Genomic DNA, 23159 nt, shown 5'->3' with positions numbered 1-23159 from the left:
GTATCATACACAAACTGGTAACACACTGTTTCCAAAATCATTCTGCAGTCTGTGCATGGGATCTATAGAAAGAGTAATAAATTATGTTTTTAAAGGATATTTGCAAGCAATGAATAAGCCTAATCTGCCCCAAAAAAGGAATGTATATTTGCTTGTCGGATCATCCTGGTTGTCAGGCAGGGACAATAGCAGTATATTCACATATAAGGTAAAAACAGCTATCGGACTAATAAGTGGAATAAGGGCAGAATGGCTTTTATACCCTAGCAGGAGGGAAAACTTAGTCTTGGCTTCCTTTTCAAAGAATGCATCTCAAAGATATAATGGACTATAAAGAGAGGGAGAGAAAAACCTTCAAGTTATCCTTCACCTAAGAAGTCAAAGAAACCAAGCACTTTGAGCTCTGTGTGATGGGTCCTAGTTAAAGGTGTAGCCAGCCATGATGGAAGAAAAATTACAGTGAAAAAAATGAATTTGAATTTTAGTTTTAGGAGCATATTTTTACTTTTGATTTAGTTATATCTATTTCTCTATTTAAAAAGTCTCAGAGGGGTAGCCATGTAGTCTATAACTTTAAAAACAATGAGTAGTTCTGTGGCACCTGAGAGACTAACATAAATATATAGAACCATGAGTTTTCATGGGAAAAAACTACTTAATCAGATGAGCTGGAATGGAAATAACAGAAACCATGATATATATAAAACAGTAAAATAAGTACCTATCAATTGTAGGACCCTTGTAGCAGAGGCTAAGTGGGCTAGATGTGTCCAATTCATAGCTTTTGATGTGAGAATGTAGCCAATTTCTCCTGCCTTTAACATCTGCATTTTCACATCAAAAGCAATGAATGAGACCATCCCTAATAGTAAACAATTAATATTGATAACAATGATAATTTATTGTAACAATGAATAATTAATTATTGCATCCTAAATTGGTTAAGGAACTGTCTGAAGATGTCTCTGAGTCATTAGAAATGATCTTTGACAACTTATGGAGGATGGTAGAGTTCTCAGAATAATGTGAAAAGGCATATATAGTAGCTAGTTATAAAAAGGGGAATCAGAACAATGCAAGGAATTTTAGACCAAGCAGTTTATCTTTGGTTATCTGGAAAGAGAATGAAGCAAATAGTCAATCAGTTTGTAAGCACCTAGAATATTTTACGGTAATAACAGTCAGCATAGATTTGGCAAGAACAAATCTTGTCAAACCAACCTAATACCCTTCTTTGACAGGGTAACAAACATTGTGGATATAGGAAAACATTTGATGTGATATATCTTGACTTTAGTGGGGTTTTTTGTTTTTGTTTTGTTTTTACTATCTAACATAATCTTCTCATAAGAGAATATGCCCTAGACAAACCTATTGCAAGGTAGAAGCACAACTAGTTGGGTGCATCTACACAGTAGGGCTTAATTCAAAATAAGCTACTCAAATTGAGCTACGTCAGTTGCATAACTTATTTTGAAATGGCTTATTTTGAAATTGGGAGCATCTACACAGAACTTATTTTGAAATGGAGCATTCTTCCTCTGAATTCCCTTATTCCTTGTACAATGAGGGTTACAGGATTCGGAGTAAGAAGTCCTCCAGCTTGACAGTATTTCAACATTTCGAAATAATGCTAGTGAAGCTGGAAGGACATATTAAGTCGGGCCCTGCAGGGAGTTGTTGTGGGCCCAATTCTATTCAATATCTTCATAAGTAATTTGGATTGTGGCACAGAGCATGCACTTATAACATTCGTAAACAGTATCAAGCTGGGAGGAGTTGCAAGCACTTTGGAGGAGAGAATTAGAATTTAAAATGATTTTGACAAACTGGAAAAATGGTCTGAAATGAAAAGAATGACATTCAATAAGTACAAATTTGATGTACCATACTTTGAGACCAATAATCAGTTGCAGAAATACAAAATAGGAAATCACTTCTTACGTGGGAGTATTACATAAATTATTTGGGGATTATTGTGGATTATTATCTTCAACTATAATAATTGGGGGTTATTATCTTCAAGCTAAATACGAACCTCAGTGTAACATTGTTGCAAAAAAATTGAGCATCATCCTGGGATGCAGTAGTGGGAGTGTTGTAAAGATAACACAAGACATAATTCTTCTACTCTACTCAGCACTGATAAGACTTCAACTGAAGTATTGAGTCCAGTTCTGACACTACACTATGGCTATGACTACACTGGTGTGATCTTGCACAAAAACTCTTTTGTGGAAGAGTTCTTGTGCAAAAACTCTTCTAGAAGAGAGCGTCTACTCTGGCATGTGCTTTTGCGCAAGAGCATCCATGCCTGTGTAGATGCTCTCTTGCGCAAGAAAGCTCTGATGGCCATTTTAAGCTCAGGGATGTCTTGCTCAAGAAATTCATGTTGCCTGTCTACACTGGCCTCTTGTGCAAGAACAGTTGGACAAAAGGGCTTATTCCTGAGCGGGAGTGTCACAGTCCTGGCGCAAGAAGCCCTGATTTCATACCTTAGAATGTCAGTTTACTTGTGCAAGAACATGTGACCAGTGTAGACAGGCAGCAAGTTTTTGTGCAAGATCAGCCGCTTTTGTGCAAGATCGCGCCAGTGTAGACACAGCTTATAAGTCCAGAAGACAGCAACAAAAATGATTAGAGGTCTAGAAAACATGGCCAATGAGGGAAGACTGAAAAATGGTTTTGTTTAATATGGAGAAGAGAAGACTGAAGGGGGACATAAGAGTCTTCAAGTACATAAAAGGTTGTAATAAAGATAATTATGATAAATTATTCTCCTTATTCACTGAGGACGGGATGAGAAATAATGGACTTAAATTGCAGCAAGGGAGATGTAAGTTAGACATGAAGAAAAACTTCCTACTGTAATGATACTTAAGCACTAAAACAAATTACCTAGGGAGGATGTGGAATTTCTATCATTGTAGGATTTTTAAGAACAAATTTAACAAATACCTCTCAGGGATAGTCTACTTATATGTAGTCCTGACTCAGTGCTGGGGAGTAGACAAAGTGACCTGCTGAGGTTTCTTGTAGCCCTATGTTCCTATAATTCTATTACAAACAATATTTCCAACTGCAATATGTGATATTGAGTGTCTTAATTCTAGAAACCCTTGCCCTTGCCACTGACTCAGACTCTTAGAGGTCCGGCTGCAGAGCTATTTAACTGTAGCGTACTTATTCAGGGGAAGACTAGAGCCTGAAAGATGTGACAGCCCCATAGCATGGGTGGTAGCCTGTGCCTAACAGTTACAACACAATTAACCAGCTCCTTTAGTGAAGCACTCTCAAGCTTGAGTCAACAGGCACAGGTGTCCATTGTAGTGTAGCTATACCTTGAATGGTCTGCTTTTCAGAAGCTGAGCACTCAGCAGCTTTGGAAAAGTGGCCCCGATACAGCGTTAAGGGTAGGAATGTTAAAAAGCTTTTAATATGGTAGCCATGTAGCTGCTAAAAATCTTAGCAGTTACATGGTAACACACCATGCAAGCTCTGCAGTATTAAAGCCTCCTCAGGGAACTTGGAGCTAGCAGCTGGAGAGAAAGCTTCACTGCCCTACCATAGCAAAGCCACCACCCTGGAAACCAGCTAAATTTAACCAACACCATTAACTGATAAGCATTGACTTATCTGTTAAACTCTAACATTCCCAGTTAAGAGGACACCCAAAAATTGAGCTACTCAGAACTGTCAGTCACTCCTTAAAATATAAGCTATGATTTTGTTCTTATTCTTATTGGATTTGCTGTATTGGCAACTGTTGGAATTTCATTTGAAATTCCATTTCATTTGAATTTCATTATTTATTTTCATTATTTGGGGATGGGCAGGGTGTACATTTTATTAGTAATTAAGACATATAAAATGTTTCCATTGATCTAGAAAAATCTTAACTATATTGCAATAGGCATAATTGTTCCTAATTATGAGTGATTGCCTCTATATTTCTGTTAAGTTTGAGTATTTTGCATATCTGAATTTTTGCGTTTCGTTAACAAGTAATTTTAACATCTGCAATTATATGCCATTTCCTGTCACTGATAGGTAACAATTTCAAATAGTAACATTCTTTCACAGCAGAAGTGTTATTTTTTAACATATTTTTAACACATCATTATTTCGCAAACTCCAGAAATTAATATTTTTCTATTTAAAGTGACAGTAAATGAGATGGCGGTTGATGCATGTCCTCGATTTATGATTACATAACGTGTTTTTATTACCTTAATTAATCATTTCTCGTAGTTATTCCTTTCATTTGCCTACTTAATGGAGTTTAAGTACAAGAGCCGTTCTCACCAATGAGCCCTTTTTATGCTTTACAGCTTTACTGTCAATTTCCTCTCTCTAATACATTAAAAAAATGAAATTAGCCAGGTTGTTGGCATGGTAACAAATTAATGTGCTAGCCCACTGACCATATTTCTTTCCAAAATGGGAGATATAATCTGAAGGTAGATATTGCCTCCCCTCTGAGTCTGAGCAGGACAGAAGTAGTGTGGAGAGAAAGAAGTATAATGGGTAGAAAGAGACATGTGTTGCATACATTTGTTTCATGCAACTTGCATCTTAAACTGCCTTCCAGAATTAAATGATACATAATGGCAGATACACAATAAGTAATATAAGCAAAGGAAATGTTTTAAATTCAGATTGTGAAAATGCATAAAACACAGGAGAGACAGAGATACATACAGAAAGGCTGTCTGGGTGGTAAGACCGCAGAGAAGGTGACTCTTACATACGGAGATTGTAGAAATGAACGGTGGAGAACTGGTGCTTATGGAATAGAAAAGTGAATTCCAGGAGTTACGGTTGACAGTCAATTGACCTAATTGACCAATTAGTTTGGAAAAAAGAAGATTAAGGGGGGACATGATAGCGGTTTTCAAATATCTAAAAGGGTGTCACAAGGAGGAAGGAGAAAATTTGTTCCTCTTGGTTTCTGAGGACAGGACAAGGAGTAATGGGCTTAAAGTGCAGCAGGGGAGGTTTAGATTGGACATTAGGAAAAAATTCCTAACTGTCAGGGTGGTCAAATATTGGAATAAATTGCCAAGGGAGGTGGTGGAATCTCCCTCTCTGGAGATATTTAAGAACAGGTTAGATAGACATCTGTCAGGGATGGTGTAGACGGAGCTTGGTCCTGCCTTGAGGGCGGGGGGCTGGACTCGATGACTTCTCGAGGTCCCTTCCAGTCCTATTATTCTATGATTCTATGATTCTATGACCTGGTTTAAACGCAGAGGATTATTTGCTTTCTGAAATAAGTGTGGCACTGTTTAAAGGAAGGAGGTGATATGTCTGTGGAAATGTCGACAGGTGGTTTATTTTATTTGTTGTTCCTACAAGCACTTTCATTGATCACATCAGTAGACACAGTTAGGCTAGATGGTTGCATCTCTTCCATTTGGATCAGGATCTCTCTGTGTTTTCCAAAACTTTTTCACATCCAGACTGGATTTCAATAATATTTTCTCCATAGAATCTCATTTGGAAAATTCAGATAATCCAAAATATGTCTGATTGCTTACTTGCGTATTCCTGCTTCCCACTCAGAGCATGTTGCTATGTGTTCATGGAGGACTGATGAGATGTCAGAGGACTGGAAAAGGGTAAATATAGTGTCTATCTATAAACAGGGAAATAAGGACAACCCAGAGAATTGAAAACCAGTCAAATTAACTTCAATACACAAAAAGATAATGGAACAAATAATTAAGCAACCGACTTGCAACAATCACTTGTATAGATACCAAATATGAAATGACTGCCTAGAAAGGGATATCATGGAAAAAAGATCTGGGGGTAATAGTGCATCACAAGCTAAATATAAGTCAACAATATGAGCATAAAACATAGGAAAAAGTGAGCATCATTCTGAGATGTATTAGCAGGAGTATTCTAACCAAGACATGAGAAATAAATCTTCTGTTGGAGTACCGAGTTCAGTTCTGGGAGCCACATTTCTGGAAAAATATGGGTGAATTGGAGAAGAGCAACAAAAATGACTAAAGGTCTAGAAAACATGAATTATGAGGGTAGAGTGAAAAAACTGGAGTTGTTTAGTTTGCAGAAGAGAAGACTGAGAGGGGACATGGTAACTGTTTTCAAGTGCACAGAAGACTGGTACCAGCAGGATGGGGGAAATGTGTTCCCTTTAACCTCTGAGGGTAGAGCCCAGAGATGGAAGTAAGGTTGTGTGCTGCCCCATTAAGAAGGTGCCAGATGGCACTGGGGCTCTCTGCTGCACATGGAGAAGGTATGGTGTGCTCCCAGCAGGCTCCCATTGACTACTGGGGCTCTCCAGCAGGTGGCACTGGTGGTGGCCCTGTGTGCCGCACTAAGCAGTGAGCAGCAAGGCAGGTTAAAGGGGCTAGTGGGGGGCACACAGTAGGAGGAGGGCACACTGCCAGTTGGGCTCCTGGTGGGGTGTTCTGTTCCAGTCTGTGCTGCCCCTCTCTCACTACGCTGGCTGGCTGCTGGGCAGCACATGAACAGTAGCAGTGCAGGGCAGGTAACTGTCCACCAGGAAGAACCCAGCACCGTTTGGGACTGCCTGGACCAGCCCTACACCCCTCTCCTCCCCCCACATCTGAAACTGCCCCAGTCCTAAACCCCCATTTTCCCCATTCCTATATTCACACACCGCAATCCCCTTCCCTGAGCCCTCTCTCCCTACCCCCCGGTCCCTGCCATGACTCCTGCAACTCCCACATCCACAATCCTCTCCCCTGAGTTGCTTCACACCTCCCAACCCTTTACCCTGAACCCGCATTCTTCCCTACCCTGACTCCTGCACTTTCCCACATCCCAACTCCTTGCCTCTGAGCCACACACACCTACTCCTGGCCTGACTCCTGCACCCCCCACATCCTGACACCCTGCACAGTGTCCCCCACATCCCCAACTCCCTGCCTTGGGACACACTGTTGGGATGGGTGAGGGGATTGCAATATAAAAGAAAGTTAAGTTACTTTCATGCTCATCGAATAAAAAGCAATGGGCTTAAATTGTAGCAAGGACAGTTTAGACTGGACATTAGAAAAATGTTCCTATTTGTCAGGGTGATTAGGCACTGGAATAAATTACCTATGGAATCTCCAGCATTAGAGATTTTTAAGAGCCAATTAGACAAACACCTGTCAGGGATGGTCTAGATAATACTTTGCCCTGCCTAGAGTGCAAGATACTGGACAAGAAGAATTTTTTAGGTCCCTTTCAGTTCTGTGATTATATGATTACTCACAGAGTGCTAGCTTTGTTCCTGCTGCAAATAAAACTTCCTGATTTTAATGGACCACAGCGTAAGTGCAAGTGCCTTATCTGGATGATGATGTTTCACCTCATGGGACTCCATGGCAGCTGAAATCAGCTGAACACAGATGAACACATAACATTGGTTTAGACTAATGGGGACATTGGCAACTTGTTTTATCACTGAACTTTTGTGTGACAGAGAAGGAATCTGTTAATTTTCTAGGCAGTCAGAAAAGGTTATCTGTTTCTCCTAGACTTTTGAGAAAGGAATACTTTAGGAAGAATGTAAATGTACTCAAGGGGTGCTATCTACAATATTGTCAGCCCCAAACATTCAAAGAGCATGAGTGCAGCCCTGAAACTCATGAGAGTGGCTTAATATTCATGCTATATTTTAAAAATAAAAATAATCTAATATTTTATATATTTGCACTTCGGATTTTCAGCCTTAGGGTGCACATTGCTTATTTTCAAGCTATTCTCTACCAATCCTGAGGGCCAGAAACTTGTTTTAAAATAAAACAAATGAAAGCTGAGATTCACATGATTACAGCAGCTGGGGCATTAAGAAAAAAATGTGAGCAACACTGTATTTATAACAGTTGATAGGCTGATGGGTAAGGGGATTTTTTTTTGTTATTTTATTTAAGAGTTGTTTTGTTGGTTTGCTTGCAGTTAGAGCACAGGCTTGTACTTTGAATAAAAATCTAAATACATATAGAACAATGATAATAAAAAAGACAAAGTTTGCAATCTGATTCTGCAAACATTTATGTGCATGTTTAAGTTTACTCATGTGAACAGTCCCATTGAAGTCAAGAGAATTACTTATGTATGTAATTTTATGCAAAAGTGCTTGCAGGCTCAGGATTTATACAGACATAACATAGCAAGTGAAAAAAACCTCATAGCTATGTGTGGTAGAGGGCGCATAGATTACGGGATTGGAGGTAATGAAGTTTCTATTCAGTAAAACTCAGCTATACATAACATTTGGCTTTTGACTGCTTGCCATGATGGTTGAGGACAGAAGGAATTTTGTCCTTGGAAAGAGCTTACAAATAATTTAATTTTAATTTGCCAAACAAGTGTCAAGATTCTCAGCGGGTTAGCCGTGTTAGCCTGTAACTGAAAAAAATTAAAAAACAACACATAGTTCTGCAGCACCCTACAGACTAACAAAAATGTTGATGGTATCATGAGTGTCGAGATGTATTAAAGGAATTTCTTATATAATACATCAAAAAAATAATTTCCAAACATGTTGATGAGTTGGACCTAGTAGAGACCATACATAAAGCAGTTAAATAAAGGAACAGCATAGCTGAAGTCCCATAACATTTTTAGCAGGATATGTATTTTACTGGAAACCTTACAATAGTATCAAAGGGGCCCTGTACAAAGCTAATTGAGATGTGGCAACACTCTTTTTTTCTCCATTTTAGTTTTTCTGTGCTCTTGAAAGCAAGAGACTACTACCTTGGTGATGGAACCAGACATAGCATGGGCAGATGTTTAGACTCTCCCCACTTAGCTTTGCCAGTGCATCCAAATCCTGACTTGCCAACCCACCTGTCATTCTGCATCTGAGTCTGCATCCTAAGAAGAGTCAACTAATGGAGATTTCCAAAATGGGCATGGTGAAATGCTCTATGTTCTTAAAGGGGGAGGCAGAAATTCTCAACGTTGAAATGGTAGATATGTACAATGATACCATCCACTGCTGTGTAAAAAAACTATATGCAGTCACAACTTGGTTAAATGGTTGCATCCAAAGACTTTTACTGTGGTCTTGCTCCAGAGATCTATTCTTACAGGGTGCCTGCAAATCAACTGTTTTCAGGGACCTGTTCCCATCTTGTCTTGGCTCCATATGTATGGATAGGATGGGTGGGTAATGGAACCAGGATCCTCCATCCCCCTTTCTGGAAATGTGTAGTATCTAGGGATTTTCCAGAGGGAAAAACATCCAGAGGACCCCAAAGCAGAAATAGTCTCTATCTATATAGTCTTGTCCTTATAGTACCTGAGATCTATGACAGATTTTTGAGCTAGCCTGAAAATATCAGACAGTTTGAAATTTGGGTTTTGGAAAAGGCAAGTCAGTTTTTCAAATGAATTCCCCCTTCCCAGTTTTTTTGCATCAAGCTCTGGCAGCTTATGTAGTATACGATACACACATACACACACAGTGGGTCATTGTCAGAGCAGAGACGCGAGGAAAGAATGAAAAAGAGAAGATGGTTGTAGATGTAGGCTAAGGACCCAGCAATGGCAGGAAATGCTTAAAGTGTGGACAAGAGATTTGCCAGATCATCCTTTTTCCCTAGTCCCCCATGAAGTTGCTATTTTGGTTGCTTGTTCTCTGCATTATGGGAGACCCTGGACACTCAAGTGAGACCAGAGCTACATTGTGCTATGCACCGTACAGACATACAGTGAGAGACTGTCTCTGCCCTGAAAATCTTAACATGTAAGTAAACAAGAAGAATACAGAAGGAAGGACAACAGAAAGCTGAAGTGAGTTTGCCCAAGGACATGCTCACACAACAGATCTATTGCAGAGTGGGGAATAGGACTTGGCTTTCCTAAATTCTAGTCCTTAGTCTTTAAAGTGCTACATAGCCCTGTTTTTTGTTATTACTAAACCACACTACCTTAGGAGTCAAGGTTCTAGGAAAAAACTGAGCTGACCAAAAAGAAAGTCCCCACATAAAGATAGAAATGTAGCCGTGTTAGTCTGGGGTAGTTGAAGCAAAATGCAGGACAATGTAGCACTTTAAAGACTAACAAGATGGTTTATTAGATGATGAGCTTTCGTGGGCCAGACTGAGGAAGTGGGTCTGGCCCACGAAAGCTCATCATCTAATAAACCATCTTGTTAGTCTTTAAAGTGCTACATTGTCCTGCATTTTGCTTCCACATAAAGATCTCTTCCTTCCACACAGCCAGGGTCACCGGATCAGCTACATGCATGCTTTAGCTACAAGAAAATCAATTTCAAGGGAGAAAGAAAGCCAGAAAAAAACTTGCTTTTCACATTTTTGAAAGAAAATGTTAGCAATAATGTAATCCCAGAGGAAAATTTAAATTATTTTTTTTTGCAAATTTCCATGAGCTTTGTAAATCTTCTTTCACATCTGTAGCTGCTAATCATACTGATCTGTGCAAGCTGTGTGATAGAGATGTGGACAGATGTCCTCTAGGGATTGTGAAGAGGTTACCAGACTTATTTTTACTGATCATTTTACTAGGATTTGCATCCAGATCTCACCTCCCCCTTGCACACATAAAACTTTTACAGGTGTATCTTCCTGGATGTATTGCACCCTCCTTGTAATTAATATACATTCCCACTGCATTCATTTCACATCTCACTATACACAGCATGCCAACTCTTCTTAGTATTTAATAACACTATTTCAAAAGAGGAGAGATACTGCGGTTATGATCTAATCACCAATATCTCTCCCCTGTATACATTTTTTTTTATTTTTTAAGATTGTTGTGTTTGTGCCCTGACAGATCAAATCCATGAGATAAATATAATAAGTCAGTTGTAGTAAGTCAGGTCTTTTCTTAGTATATGTAAGAAAGCAGCAATTTTCATTCAATTTTGGCAGAAGTGTCTAAAGCCACTGTTACAAGAGGCATTTTGGGTATTAGAGCTTCCTCTGTGAGCCATGCTCCATATCCTTATTATTTAATAATCCTAATATCTATGTATTCTATTTTTTCATATGGAGCCCCTCGTGAATGGGACAGGATGAGTGCAGAATATAGAGATTCCAGTGTCAATCCCATTGCTGGCTATACTAAAAGAAGGACAGGAGATACTTGTTATGATTTTAATCAGGGTGTAACTTTATTTTTAGATGTCTGGGTCTACTAGGCAGATAAAAGTGTACTGATTAAGGTCTGTGGCATTGGGATTGATATAAAATTAGACCAAAAGTCAGAATCTCTCTCAGACCTGATCTACAGTAATGGGGGAGGTTGAATGAAGATATGCAACTCCATTTACTTTAATTACATAGCTGGTGTAGACTTATCTTGATTCAAATTTCCACACTTTCTCCAAAGCAGGAGGTAAACAGGAAAAAATGCTTCCCACGGCATCCTTTGCTCCTCTGAGATGTAGTGGGTATTAACTAGCCCCACTAAATCTAACTCTGGAAGATCGATACTGGCAGTGTCAATCTTCTGTCTCTAGAAGACATGGTGTTAGTGTTGCAAATCTGTTGTAGGTCCCTTGTAACAAACTGAGTTATGCCACTGTAAGGGTATGTCTACACTACAGCACTAATTCGAACTAACTTAATTCGAATTAGTTAATTCGAACTAAGCTAATTCGAACTAGTGCATCTAGATCTACAAACTAGTTCGAATTAGCGTTTTGCTAATTCGAACTAGCATGTTCACATTGAGTGGACCCTGAACCGAAGTTAAGTCTGGCTGGAAGCAGTGCCAGCAGGGCATCAGGTTAGGACTTAGAGCATGGAGCTGCTGTCTCAGGCTAGCCGAGGGCTGTGCTTAAAGGGACCCGACCACCACCCCAGACAGACAATTCTCAGGGTTCCCCGCTTGCTTGTCTAACTCAATGAGGGACAGCAAAGCAGTCCTGTCTTGGAGTGCCCTGAGTGCCCACACTCGGCACATCACAGCACTCAGCCATCAGCCCAGCTGCACTTGCCGCAGGCTGCCATCCGGGGGTGTCAATCGGGGGGCTGTAGGAGAGCTTCCACCCCTAAGAGCCCGCAGAGCCACCCCAGTCCTCACCATCGGGGGCTCGTACCCCATTCCTCCCTCACTTCCTTCCACTTACCCTTCCCTAGCCCCCCTTCCTGATGTACAAAATAAAGGACACGTGTGTTCAAATAGAAACTCTCTTTATTTAACAAAACTGGGGGTGGGAGGTGTGATTAACCTCTGGGGAGACTGGGAAAAGCAGGTGGGAGAGGGGAAGAGAGAGGGTGGGAGAGGGGAGGGGGAAACCTGGGAGGAGGGAGCTGGAAGGGGGAAGCCAGGGGAAGAAGGAGGAGGGGAAGTATAAAACTATGGTACGCCATAACTTCAGTACTGTGTACAGATGTGATCTCCTCACCCCAGAAAAGATGTTTTGGCCTTGGAAAGGGTTCCGAAAAGGGCAACTAAAATGATCAGGGGTTTGGAACAGGTCCCATATGAAGAGAGGCTAAAGAACCTGGGACTTTTCAGCTTAGAAAAGAGGAGACTGAGGGGGGATATGATAGAGGTCTATAAAATCATGAGTGGTGTGTAGAGAGGGTGCATAAAGAAAAGTTCTTCATTAGTTCCCATAATATAAGGACTAGAGGACACCAAATGAAATTAATGGGTAGCAGACTTAAGACTAATAAAAGAAAGTTCTTCTTCACAAAGCAAATAGTCAATCTGTGGAACTCCTTGCCACAGGAGGCTGTGAAGGCTAGAACGATAAAAGAGTTTAAAGAGAAGTTAGATAAAGTCATGGAGGTTAGATCCATGGAGTGGTATTAGCCAGGGGGTAGAAATGGTGACCCTGGCCTCCGTTTGTGGAAGGATGGAGATGGATGGCATGAGACAAATGACTTGGTCATTGTCTTCGGTTCATTCCCTCCAGGATACCTAGTGTTGGCCGCTGTCGGCAGACAGGCTACTGGGCTAGATGGACCTTTGTTCTGACCCAGTACGGCTGTTCTTATGTTCTTATGTTCTAAGCTCAGGACTCAGGGTCAGGGGTCTCACTGGACCAACTTGATTTTCATGCAAACCTGCTCCTGGGTTTGCATGTGGCCTTTGGTGGCCAGGCTGGCAGCTATCCTGCCCTAGACAGCCATTTTCCTGTGCTTAGTGAGGAGGTCGTGGACGTTGGAGGCCTCCTCCCAAACCTGGATGAGGTCCACGATCTCCGCACTAGACCAGGCGGGCACCCACCTCTTGCGGCCCTGGGCTGGCTCCTGGGAGCTGACCAGCCTGGTCCCGGGAAGAGGCGGAGGGCTGGGTGGCAGTGGGTGGTGCAGGGTCTGCTGGCTGGGTGCTGGCAGGCTTGCACGTGGCACCATGCCCCTTTAAGGGCTCTGGGGCCGGGAGGAGGGCAGAAGAGTTTCCCTGGTTGTGCCCAGAGTGGCTACCAGGGGAAGCTGGGAAGGGCTAGCCTCCCACTAGTTCGAATTAAGTGGCTACACAGCCCTTAATTCAAACTACTTAATTCAAACTAGGTGTTAGTCCTCGTAGAATGAGGTTTACCTAGTTCGAATTAAGCGCTCTGATAGTTCGAATTAAGTTCGAACTAGCAGTTTGCATGTGTAGCGTCTATTAAAGTTAATTCGAACTAATGGCTGTTAGTTCGAATTAACTTTGTAGTGTAGACATACCCTAAGAGTAGAGGAGAGAATTGCACTTTGTGTTCTACATTTTTTACAGTTCCTAGCACAAATCTGCCATATCCAGGACTGGGACTTCTAGGAAATGCAACTACCACAGAACTGATACTCAATAATAATAATTATGAAATGTACCCCAGGTAGCAAGAGCTGTCAAGACTATGGCCTTTTGTTCCCACCATGTAGGTGCATGAGGAATGTCATATGGAAACTCCATGGGTCTCACAAGTCTTCCTCTGAGGACAATTGTCCATATTACTACTTTTTTTAATGGAAACCACTGTACTGAGTTTTGTCTTTAATAAAAAATAATATTTCTGCTGATGAAAATAGTCAAATGAAGTGACCATATTTTGGATGTCTTGTTAACAGCAAGGGTTCTAGAATTTGAGAGTGAGGACAGGAAAATAAGCTCATTAGCTGATCTGATATTCAATGAAGATTACTTTTTTGTTGCATTTTTATGAACCCATCAAGCCGCCCTTTATGTGCCATTTAGATAACTGTTAATGAGCACAGTGTAAGTTAATGTCTATAACACTACTCACAGCACATACCAAAAAATAAAAAGAGGTTACTGATGGTCATAGGGATTATTGCTTCATGGCCAGTAAAGCTGAGCAATTATGGGGAAAAAACACTATTTCTTGAGATGCACTCAGAGTGGCAAATTTCTGTTTTGAAATGATACGTTCTATTTTTAAGTAACATGCATCAGGCTCCTGATTTATGTATTACAGTATGGAGAGCCAACTTATTTTTTTTCTTATTGGAGTTTCTGCAAACATATAAAAGGTGCCCATCTGCTACTCTGTGAGTATTTGATATTATTTAAAATAACACAACCAAACCAGTAATAAATGCTCACAAGAAAGCTCCGTCCCTAGCACTATTCACCAGGAGCACTTTCCCACCACACCTGAGCCTTCCATAATCCACTTACACCTTTTCGACACTTGAGCAGAAAAGTGGACCAACCATAAGAGTTATAAGAATATGCTGATATTCTATGGAAGGCTATGCATCTCCATGATGACAGAGAAGGGATCTGTGACCATGGTAACAGCAACGGGTCAGTGAGAGTAAGCATTGGACTTCACATTAGGTCACAAAGGAAGAAAGATGATTTTGGAGTATGCATGCTGGTTATGGAGTATGCATGCTACAATACTATGAAGCTGGAACTGCAGCCTAAAAACAAACAAACAAACATTTTGTGTTCAACACTCACAACTACTTTGGTAAATTTCACAACCTGAAAACTTGACCTAGTGATTTGCTCATTTTACTGTTAATAAACCTGCTGTTTGACTTTTTTTTTTAACTCAGTAACAGATACTCACATATACTTATGTTAAAATTGAAGTCTGAGTTTCCATTCTCTCTTTTTGTATTGTATTGGAACTTGGGAGCAATCACCCATCAAGTAATTTGTAGAAAAGTTCTTAGTTTCTGCCTTTCTCAGTCCAAAATGCATGTTTCAAAGGGAAAATGAATTTTTAAGAGTTGCTAAAAAAAATTTCTCAGAAAACTAGAAGTCGGTGCATGAACAATGCAATTTTTGGAAGCTTCAGGGGGTAGCCAAATTAGTCTATACAAGTAAACTGAAAAAACAACGAAGAATCTAGTAGCACTTTATAGAATAACAAAACATGTAGATGATATCATGGGCTTTCATGGGCACAGGCAGTCATCTGAAGACCTGGGCCATGCCCATGAAAGCTCATGATACCATGTACATGTTTTGTTAGTCTATAAAGTGCTCCCAGATTATTTGTTGGTTTTTTTCACTTTTAATGCAATTTTATGAGTGTTTTCTGATTATATATGTATGAGAGAAGCTCCAAATATTAGCAGGACAGGAGCTCACCTAACATAGACATTTTAGTCCTATGCTTGTTGACGTTGAACATTGTGGTTTGTTGCCTGCTCAGAATGTTGTATTTTTCAAATGTGGCTTTACTGTCAATTTTCTCTTTCCCCCCCCCCCCCCTCTTCCCATTCATTTTATTCACAAACTTCCATTTCATCTTGGCCTTTTGTTTTCTAATGCATCAGTTGTGCCAACTACAGTGCTTCCCACCAGCCCTGAAACCCTTGTTCCACCAACCTCTCTGACTGATTCCTCTCCTTCCCCTTCAGCTATCCCAAGTTCCAGTGTCCTTCCCTCTGCTCCCCGAGATGTGGTCCCTGTTTTGGTCTCCAGTCGATTTGTCCGTCTCAGCTGGCGTCCACCGGCAGAAGTGAAAGGGAATATCCTGGCATACACTGTTTACTTCTCCAGGGAGAACGTCAACAGGTAAGTGCCAATGGCTAAGTCAGCTTAGCCAGTCCACTACTGTTAGTAGAAGGCTCATATTCCTAAAGCTGCACAAGGTTTTAATATCATCTCACAAACTATTCTTATGTTTTTGGACACAATATATCACAATAATAGCCAGTATAAAGACACAATCATTTCCCATGGCAATCTATTTATTGTAATTTATCTAAGGTCATAGACCATGCTTAGTTCTTTGATATCAGAGTCTCTGTGTCTAGAATGGCAGGATATTCATTGCAGTTTATACAATCCCAATTTACTTGTAACAACTTTATCATCCTAATTTCTTGTCTGAATATGTGGCTAGTAGATTAGTACATTTACTTTTCATTCCTTCTGGAGACACTGGTTCAAATTCTGTTAAAATCACAAGTGAAATTAAATTTGGTGAGCTTTATCTTAAGCGATAAAGGAGGATTGATGTAGCACAAAGCCAATGTCTCATTCAGCAGCGGTATAAAATGAGATAACAAGGATGGGTGCAAGAGTGGTACAGGTATTTCAGGTGGGAAGTGAGATGTTAATAGTAGAGTTTTGTGTTTGAGATTGCTTCATAAGTATTTATAGGTATAGATTGAAAAGTTATTCTGTAATAAGAGGGGTTGTGGTAATCTTGTTTGTTGGTGCTCCCATGTTTCCCTGTCTAATGGTCACAATATATACACTTTTAGTTTAGTTTTGTTTTTCTACCAGGGAAAATCAACCTGAGGTCAGAGAGTTAAGTTGGATTTTCCCATTTTTTTCACATAATTGTCCATAATCCAGATGGAGTTCATTCTGCCACTTTCACTTTGCTGTACTTGTAAGACACCTCAACTGTGTGATGGCTGTTGGTGCTCTTGTATGAGCCAGACAGAACACAGAGTCTGAGGGGGAATTGGAATGAAAGCTAGAAGTAAATGGATTTGCAATGGAATCACTGAGAACTAATAAACTGGGAACCCCAGGATCATTCTGTGTAGTTATTTCCCCAAAAAACCTTTCTTTCCAATTTATTCTCAATTTCTAAAGTGGAGCAGCATCTGCAGAGAGAGATTTTTTGGGTCAGCCTTGTTGTTTTGACGACTATACCTGATCCACAGTGAAGTATATGCTTAGCTATCAAGGGCCCACTCCTATTCTCTCGTTGTTTACTTGTACTTTCCTGTCTGTCCATATCCATCTATTGTCTCTTGTCTTATATTGTAAGCCTTTTGGACCAGGGATGGTGTTTGTTTTCTATGTTTGTGAAGTGCCTAGCTCAAGGAGGCCCTGATACATGACTAGGGATTATAGATCCTACAATAATACTTTTAGTAATAAATAATAATTAATACAGTGTTACCAAAGGACAATCTTGGAGATTAGCGTGTGCAAAAGCTGCAGGGTTAGGCCTTTGATCTCTATCATTATATGTGATATTTGATGATGCTATAATATACAGGTTGGACCTCCCTTGTCAAGCACCTTGGAACCTGACAGATCCCAAACAAGGGAATTTGCCAGACCAAGGAAGGTAAATTCCAGGCTCCACCCCCAGCCCCAACTGCATCCCTCCTCCCTCGGATGCCAGTCCCCTGGAGTGGCTCTGTTTTTTGTTTTACATTAAAAGCTGGGTTGCCAGCCTTGCTTCCATCCGTCTGGGGTCCTGTCCACCAGCTTTGCTTGGATTGCCAGCCCAGGCCAGTCTGCTGCCCCTGCTGTAGATTCTGGCCTGGGTAGAGCTGGTCAGTGGATGCTGGCGGACCAGAGAGTTCTGGTTTATACAGGTTCAAATTGTACATGTTTTTTTTTTTAGAAAAAACACCACTTTGCACCGCTCAGAACAAATAAAAAGTTACATTTATGGCCTAAATTCTCATAAGAGTCAAACCATTCTCTTTAATAGAAAACTGCACCCGCCTTGCTCAGCAGAACACCCTGCAAGTACATAATGCCCACAGGATGTCTTTTTATGATTAAAGGTTGAAAATGTATTTTTTTCCAGAAACCTCTTTAATTAAGTTGGCATTTCGAAGGCTAGTGCTAGAGGCAGCCATCTTCCTGAAACATGATGTCATTTGTGGGAGCCCTGTGGAGTGTCTATAAAGTTGAAGAGGAATTATAGTCATATGTTGAAAGCACAGCCCTGGGAACCAGGATTGTAGAGTTTTATTCATATGTCTGCCACAGACTTACCTGTAACATTGTGTTGTGAAGATAACATATTAATAGGGCTGTCAAACAATTAAAAATCTAAGCACAATGAATTGTGTGATTTAAAAGGGTTGTGATTAATCATACTTTTCATTGCACTGGTAAACAATGGAATAACCATTATATTTATTATAAATATTTTGGATGTTTTTCTACATTTTCAAATCCATTGGTTTCAGTTACAGCACAGTCTACCGAGTGTACTATGTACTATGGTTCTCTCAGCCACCAGGTCAAACCAGCACTGATTTCAGACATTAAGGCAGCTGGGGCTCAGCAGACTTTTGAAGAGATAGGTGCTTGAGGAAAGACCAACCTAGCAGTAAAGTTGAACCATTTCTAAATGGTGCTTCCTCGGTGCTAGGATACTGAGGTAACAGTCTCTGTTTGTGCTGTTGGCTACCAGTAGATAGAATTCAGTACCAGCATCTTCACCTCACAGGGCAGGATACTTTCAGCCCATGACAAGTAGGGGAACACTGGATAGGGGTGGAAAAAAAGAAAGCTGCAATAGTTATCCTTGTCAGTAGAGCCGGGTGGCCCATTCTCAACTTGGGGGGAGGCTGCCTCTAACTCCCCCTCAGGGGGGTTCAGAAATGGACTACTGTGACTACTGTTCCAGATCAAGTGTGGCTGACTCCAGGGCCATTCAAACAGCTGGCCCTGTAGCTAGCCACACTGGCTGCTGCTGAAGCAGCCCCTTTGCCAGCCATATTGCTCCGGCGGCCTCCAGCAGCTGGTGCTGTGTCAGGCTCTGCCCCTCCATCAGCAGCCCCCATAGGTGCCTCCTACAGCAGCCATTTAGTCAGTGGTATTTACAGTATAAGTCATGGACATTCATTTTTATTTATTGTCCATGCTCTGTCCCCTTTTCACTAAAAATACCTATGGCTAAATTGTAGCCTTATCCATTAGCTACCTCAATTTGGGCACCCAACAATTTATGTGGTGAAATAAGTGGCCGTTCTTAAAAGTATGAATGTCAACATTTGTGCTGTAGTATCCTAAGCCAGGGATGATAATACCTCCCATATCACACATGAAAAATTCCATGCTTTGAGATTTGAGGATTGTAACAGTGCAAAGCATTATTACAATGATTTTTCATCTGCTTTAATGATAGTCTAGGAATTGCCATACTGAATCAGATCACTAGTCTGTCTAGCCTAGAATCCTGTTTTCAACAATGGCTGATATCAGCCCAACTGTCAAAAGACTACTTCCGTATTTAAATATGGAACATTTATATAGAACTATTATTATTTTAAGACTGCAAGATATATCCGTGTCTATATCTGTATATTAAGGGCAACCTCCAATTCCCTTACAGTGGTTGAATATTTTCTCCCATTTAATTTCAGTAGCACTATTCACTGAATAAGGTAGTATGCATGAGGATATCAGAATCCAGACCTAATGTAGATATGGAAGTTGCTAACACTCACTTGCATAGTACTGTCTTTTGTTTCACTTGCAAAGGTTATGCTTCCAATATAAAACAAAAATCTTTTTAGCAAGTTGACAGCCTGTAGCTTAAAAATGCCAATTGTAATTGAAAACTTTCTTAAAAACTACATTTCACAGTTTAGCCATGGTGAGAAATGCCTCTGGTCTTCTGAACTTTAAGCCTGTGAGGCTGAGCAAAATGTATGCTGTTTTACTTTAAGCGCCTGCATAGACTACTGAGTCATTTATTGTTTATACATTATTTTTACAGAAGAGCTATTTTTCTCTTTACAAAAGTAGTGGATATGACATTAACCTCGGGCATGCAAAGAAATTGTCAAGCAAATTACTGTAACTCTAGAATAAGAAGCTCTTCCCAGTGTTTGAGAATAACAGTAATTTGCTTGACGATTGACAGTACTGGTAATGCTAGGGATGTGTATAAGTCCATATCATCATACATCTTCAGAGCCAAACTAAAGCTGTACAATAACTACTGGGTGACATCCATTTTATAAGTTTGAGAAATAGATTGAGAACCAAGTTTCCACAGATTGTACACTTTCCTCACTGCTACTCCAACTTTCCCCAGTAAGTAAATTTTAAACCTTCCCCATCAGCACTCTTGCATTGCATAATACTGTTACTGGATACTAAAGAGCCAGGCAAGTTTTTGAACTTGAGATAATAAACAGCAGATTGCTGAAAAAAAGCTGGATTCCTTTCAAGGATGTCTTTCCTTACCAGACAACAAGGAGAAGTTTATTTAAAATGGTACTGAAATTTGAACGAGAGAGCTTCCCTGATTCAACACTGGCAAAGAGAAACTCCTTGGGAAGTAAAATCATGTATCCCTATATTCTCACCTTTTGTGTACTTTTGATGGCCTTCATTTACAAGTTTAATTCTTATGCAAATGGAATAACAGGGACATCAGCTGGCTGGCACACAACCTTTCACATCCTAATGACTTAACCAACCAACCAACCAGTGGAGATGCTAATTGTTCTTATCTGCCTCTTTTCTCTCTCTTTTTTTTCCCTCCTCACCCCCTTCCCTTATTTATTCTTGGATCTGGACTTTTAATATTCCAGTCATGTGAAGAAGTGGGTTGCACCCATGAAAGCTCATGATACCATCTATTTGTTTTGTTAGTTTTTAAGGTGCTATTAGACTATTAGGGTATGTCTACACTACAAAGTTAGTTCGAACTAACGTCCGTTAGTTCGAACTAACTTTCATAGGTGCTACACTAGCGCTCCGTTAGTTCGAATTTAAATCGAACTAACGGAGCGCTTAGTTCGAACTAGGAAAACCTCATTTTACGAGGATTAAGCCTAGTTCGAACAAGCTAGTTCGAATTAAGTGTGTAGCCCCTTAATTCGAACTAGTGGGAGGCTAGCCCTCCCCAGGTTTCCCTGGTGGCCACTCTGGCCAACACCAGGGAAACTCTTCTGCCCCCCTCCCGGCCCCGGAGCCCTTAAAGGGGCACGGGCTGGCTACGGTGCCCGTGGCAGGTGCAAGCCTGCCAGCACCCAGCCAGCAGACCCTGCACCTGGCACGGCTCGAGCCAGCCACCCGATGCCCCCCAGCCCACCCCCTCTTCCCGGGACCAGGTTGGTGGCTCCTGGGAGCTTGCCCGGGACTGCAAGAGGTGGGCACCCGCCTGGTCTAGTGCAGACATCGTGGACCTCGTCCACGACCTCCGCACTAGGCACAGGAAAGTGGCCATCTAGGGCAGGAGAGCTGCCAGCCTGGCCACCCAGGAGCAGGTGTGCATGAAAATCAAGGTGGTCCACTATGATCCCCGACCCTGAGCCCTAAGCTTAGAATGGCCATACTGGGTCAGACCAAAGGTCCATCTAGCCCAGTAGCCTGTCTGCCGACAGTGGCCCACCCTAGGGACCCTGGAGGGGATGGACCAAAGACAGTGACCAAGCCATTTGTCTTGTGCCATCCCTCTCCAGCCTTCCACAAACTTTGGGCAGGGACACCACTCCTACCCCCTGGCTAATACCACTCCATGGACCCAACCTCCATAACTTTATCTCACTTCTCTTTAAACTCTGTTCTAGTTCTAGCCTTCACAGCCTCCTGCAGCAAGGAGTTCCACAGGTTGACTCTTTGCTTTGTGAAGAACAACTTTCTGTTACTAGTTTGAAGCCTGCTACCCATTCCTTTCCTTTGGTGTCCTCTAGTCCTTCTTTATGGGAACTAATGAAGAACTTTTCTGTATGCACCCTCTCCACCCCACTCATGCTTTTAGAGACCTCTATCCTGTCCCCTCTCCGTCTCCTCTTTTCTAAGCTGAAAAGTCCCAGTCTCTTTAGCATCTCTTCATATGGGATCTGTTCCCAACCCCTGATCATTTTAGTTGCCCTCCCCTCTCCCCCCGTCTCTCTTCCCCGCTCCCACCTCCTTTTCCCAGTCTCCCCGGGTATGTCTACACTACCCTCCTAGTTCGAACTAGGAGGGTAATGTTGGCATACCGCACTTGCAAATGAAGCCCAGGATTTGAATTTCCCGGGCTTCATTTGCATAAGCAGGGAGCCGCCATTTTTAAAACCTCGCTGGTTCGAACCCCGTACAGCGCGGCTACACAGGGCTCGAACTAGGTAGTTCGGACTAGGCTTCCTATTCCGAACTACCGGTACACCTCGTACACCGGTACACTGGTAGTTCAGAATAGGAAGCCTAGTCCGAACTACCTAGTTCGAGCCCCGTGTAGCCGCACTGCACGGGGTTCGAACCAGCGGGGTTTTAAAAATGGCGGCTCCCCGCTTATGCAAATGAAGCCCGGGAAATTCAAATCCCGGGCTTCATTTGCAAGAGTGGTATGCCTACATTACCCCGCTTGTTCGAACTAGTGGGGTAGTGTAGACATACCCCCCCAGTTTTGTTCAATAAAGACAGATTCCACTTTGGAAGACACGTTATCTTTATTTTGTACATCAAGAAGAGGGGCTAGGGAAGGGTAAGTGGAAGGAGGTGAGGGAGGAATGGGGTACGAGCCCCCAATGGGGAGGACTGGGCTGGCTCTGCGGGCTTCTGGGGGTGGAAGCTCTCCTGCAGCCCCCCAATTGCCCCCTCTCCCCAGATGGCAGCCTGCGGCAAGTGCAACCGGGCTGATGGCCGAGTGGTGTGATGTGCCCAGTGTGGGTAGTCCGGGCACTCCAAGGCAGGACTGCTTTGCAAGCAGGGCACCCCTGAGAACTGTCTGTCCGGGGTGGAGGGCGGGACCCTTTAAGCACAGCCCTCGGCTAGCCTGAGTCAGCATCTCCACGCTCTAAGTTCTTCTCCGATGCCCTGCCGGCACTGCTTCAGGCCATCCTTAAGCCCGGTTCAGGGTCCACTCAATGTGGACATGCTAGTTCGAATTAGCAAAACGCTAATTCGAACTAGTTTTTTAGTCTGGATCCGTTAGTTCGAATTAGCTTAGTTCGAATTAATTAATTCGAACTAAGTTAGTTCGAATTAACGTTGTAGTGTAGACATACCCTTAGTTGTTTTTTAAGTTTTTTCTGTTTCAGACTAACTCAGCTCCCCCTCTGAAGTTTTCAAGGGGT

At 41.7% G+C, this 23159-nt stretch overlaps 1 protein-coding gene across 4 annotated transcripts in view; it reads left to right on the top strand.

Moving 5' to 3' along the window:
• The window catches only part of DCC (DCC netrin 1 receptor), a 994271-nt gene that overhangs the window by 679799 nt on the left and 291313 nt on the right, over positions 1–23159 (top strand). For all 4 annotated transcript variants that reach the window (XM_075932654.1, XM_075932653.1, XM_075932652.1 and 1 more), the window contains exon 8: positions 15792–15948. In XM_075932654.1, coding sequence (XP_075788769.1) covers positions 15792–15948 — 157 coding nt within the window. The remainder of the gene's footprint in view (positions 1–15791; positions 15949–23159) is intronic.

This window comes from Pelodiscus sinensis, chromosome 6 (assembly GCF_049634645.1).
Source record: "Pelodiscus sinensis isolate JC-2024 chromosome 6, ASM4963464v1, whole genome shotgun sequence".
Lineage (NCBI taxonomy): Eukaryota > Metazoa > Chordata > Testudines > Trionychidae > Pelodiscus > Pelodiscus sinensis.
This window is presented reverse-complemented; position numbering and strand designations above follow the sequence as displayed.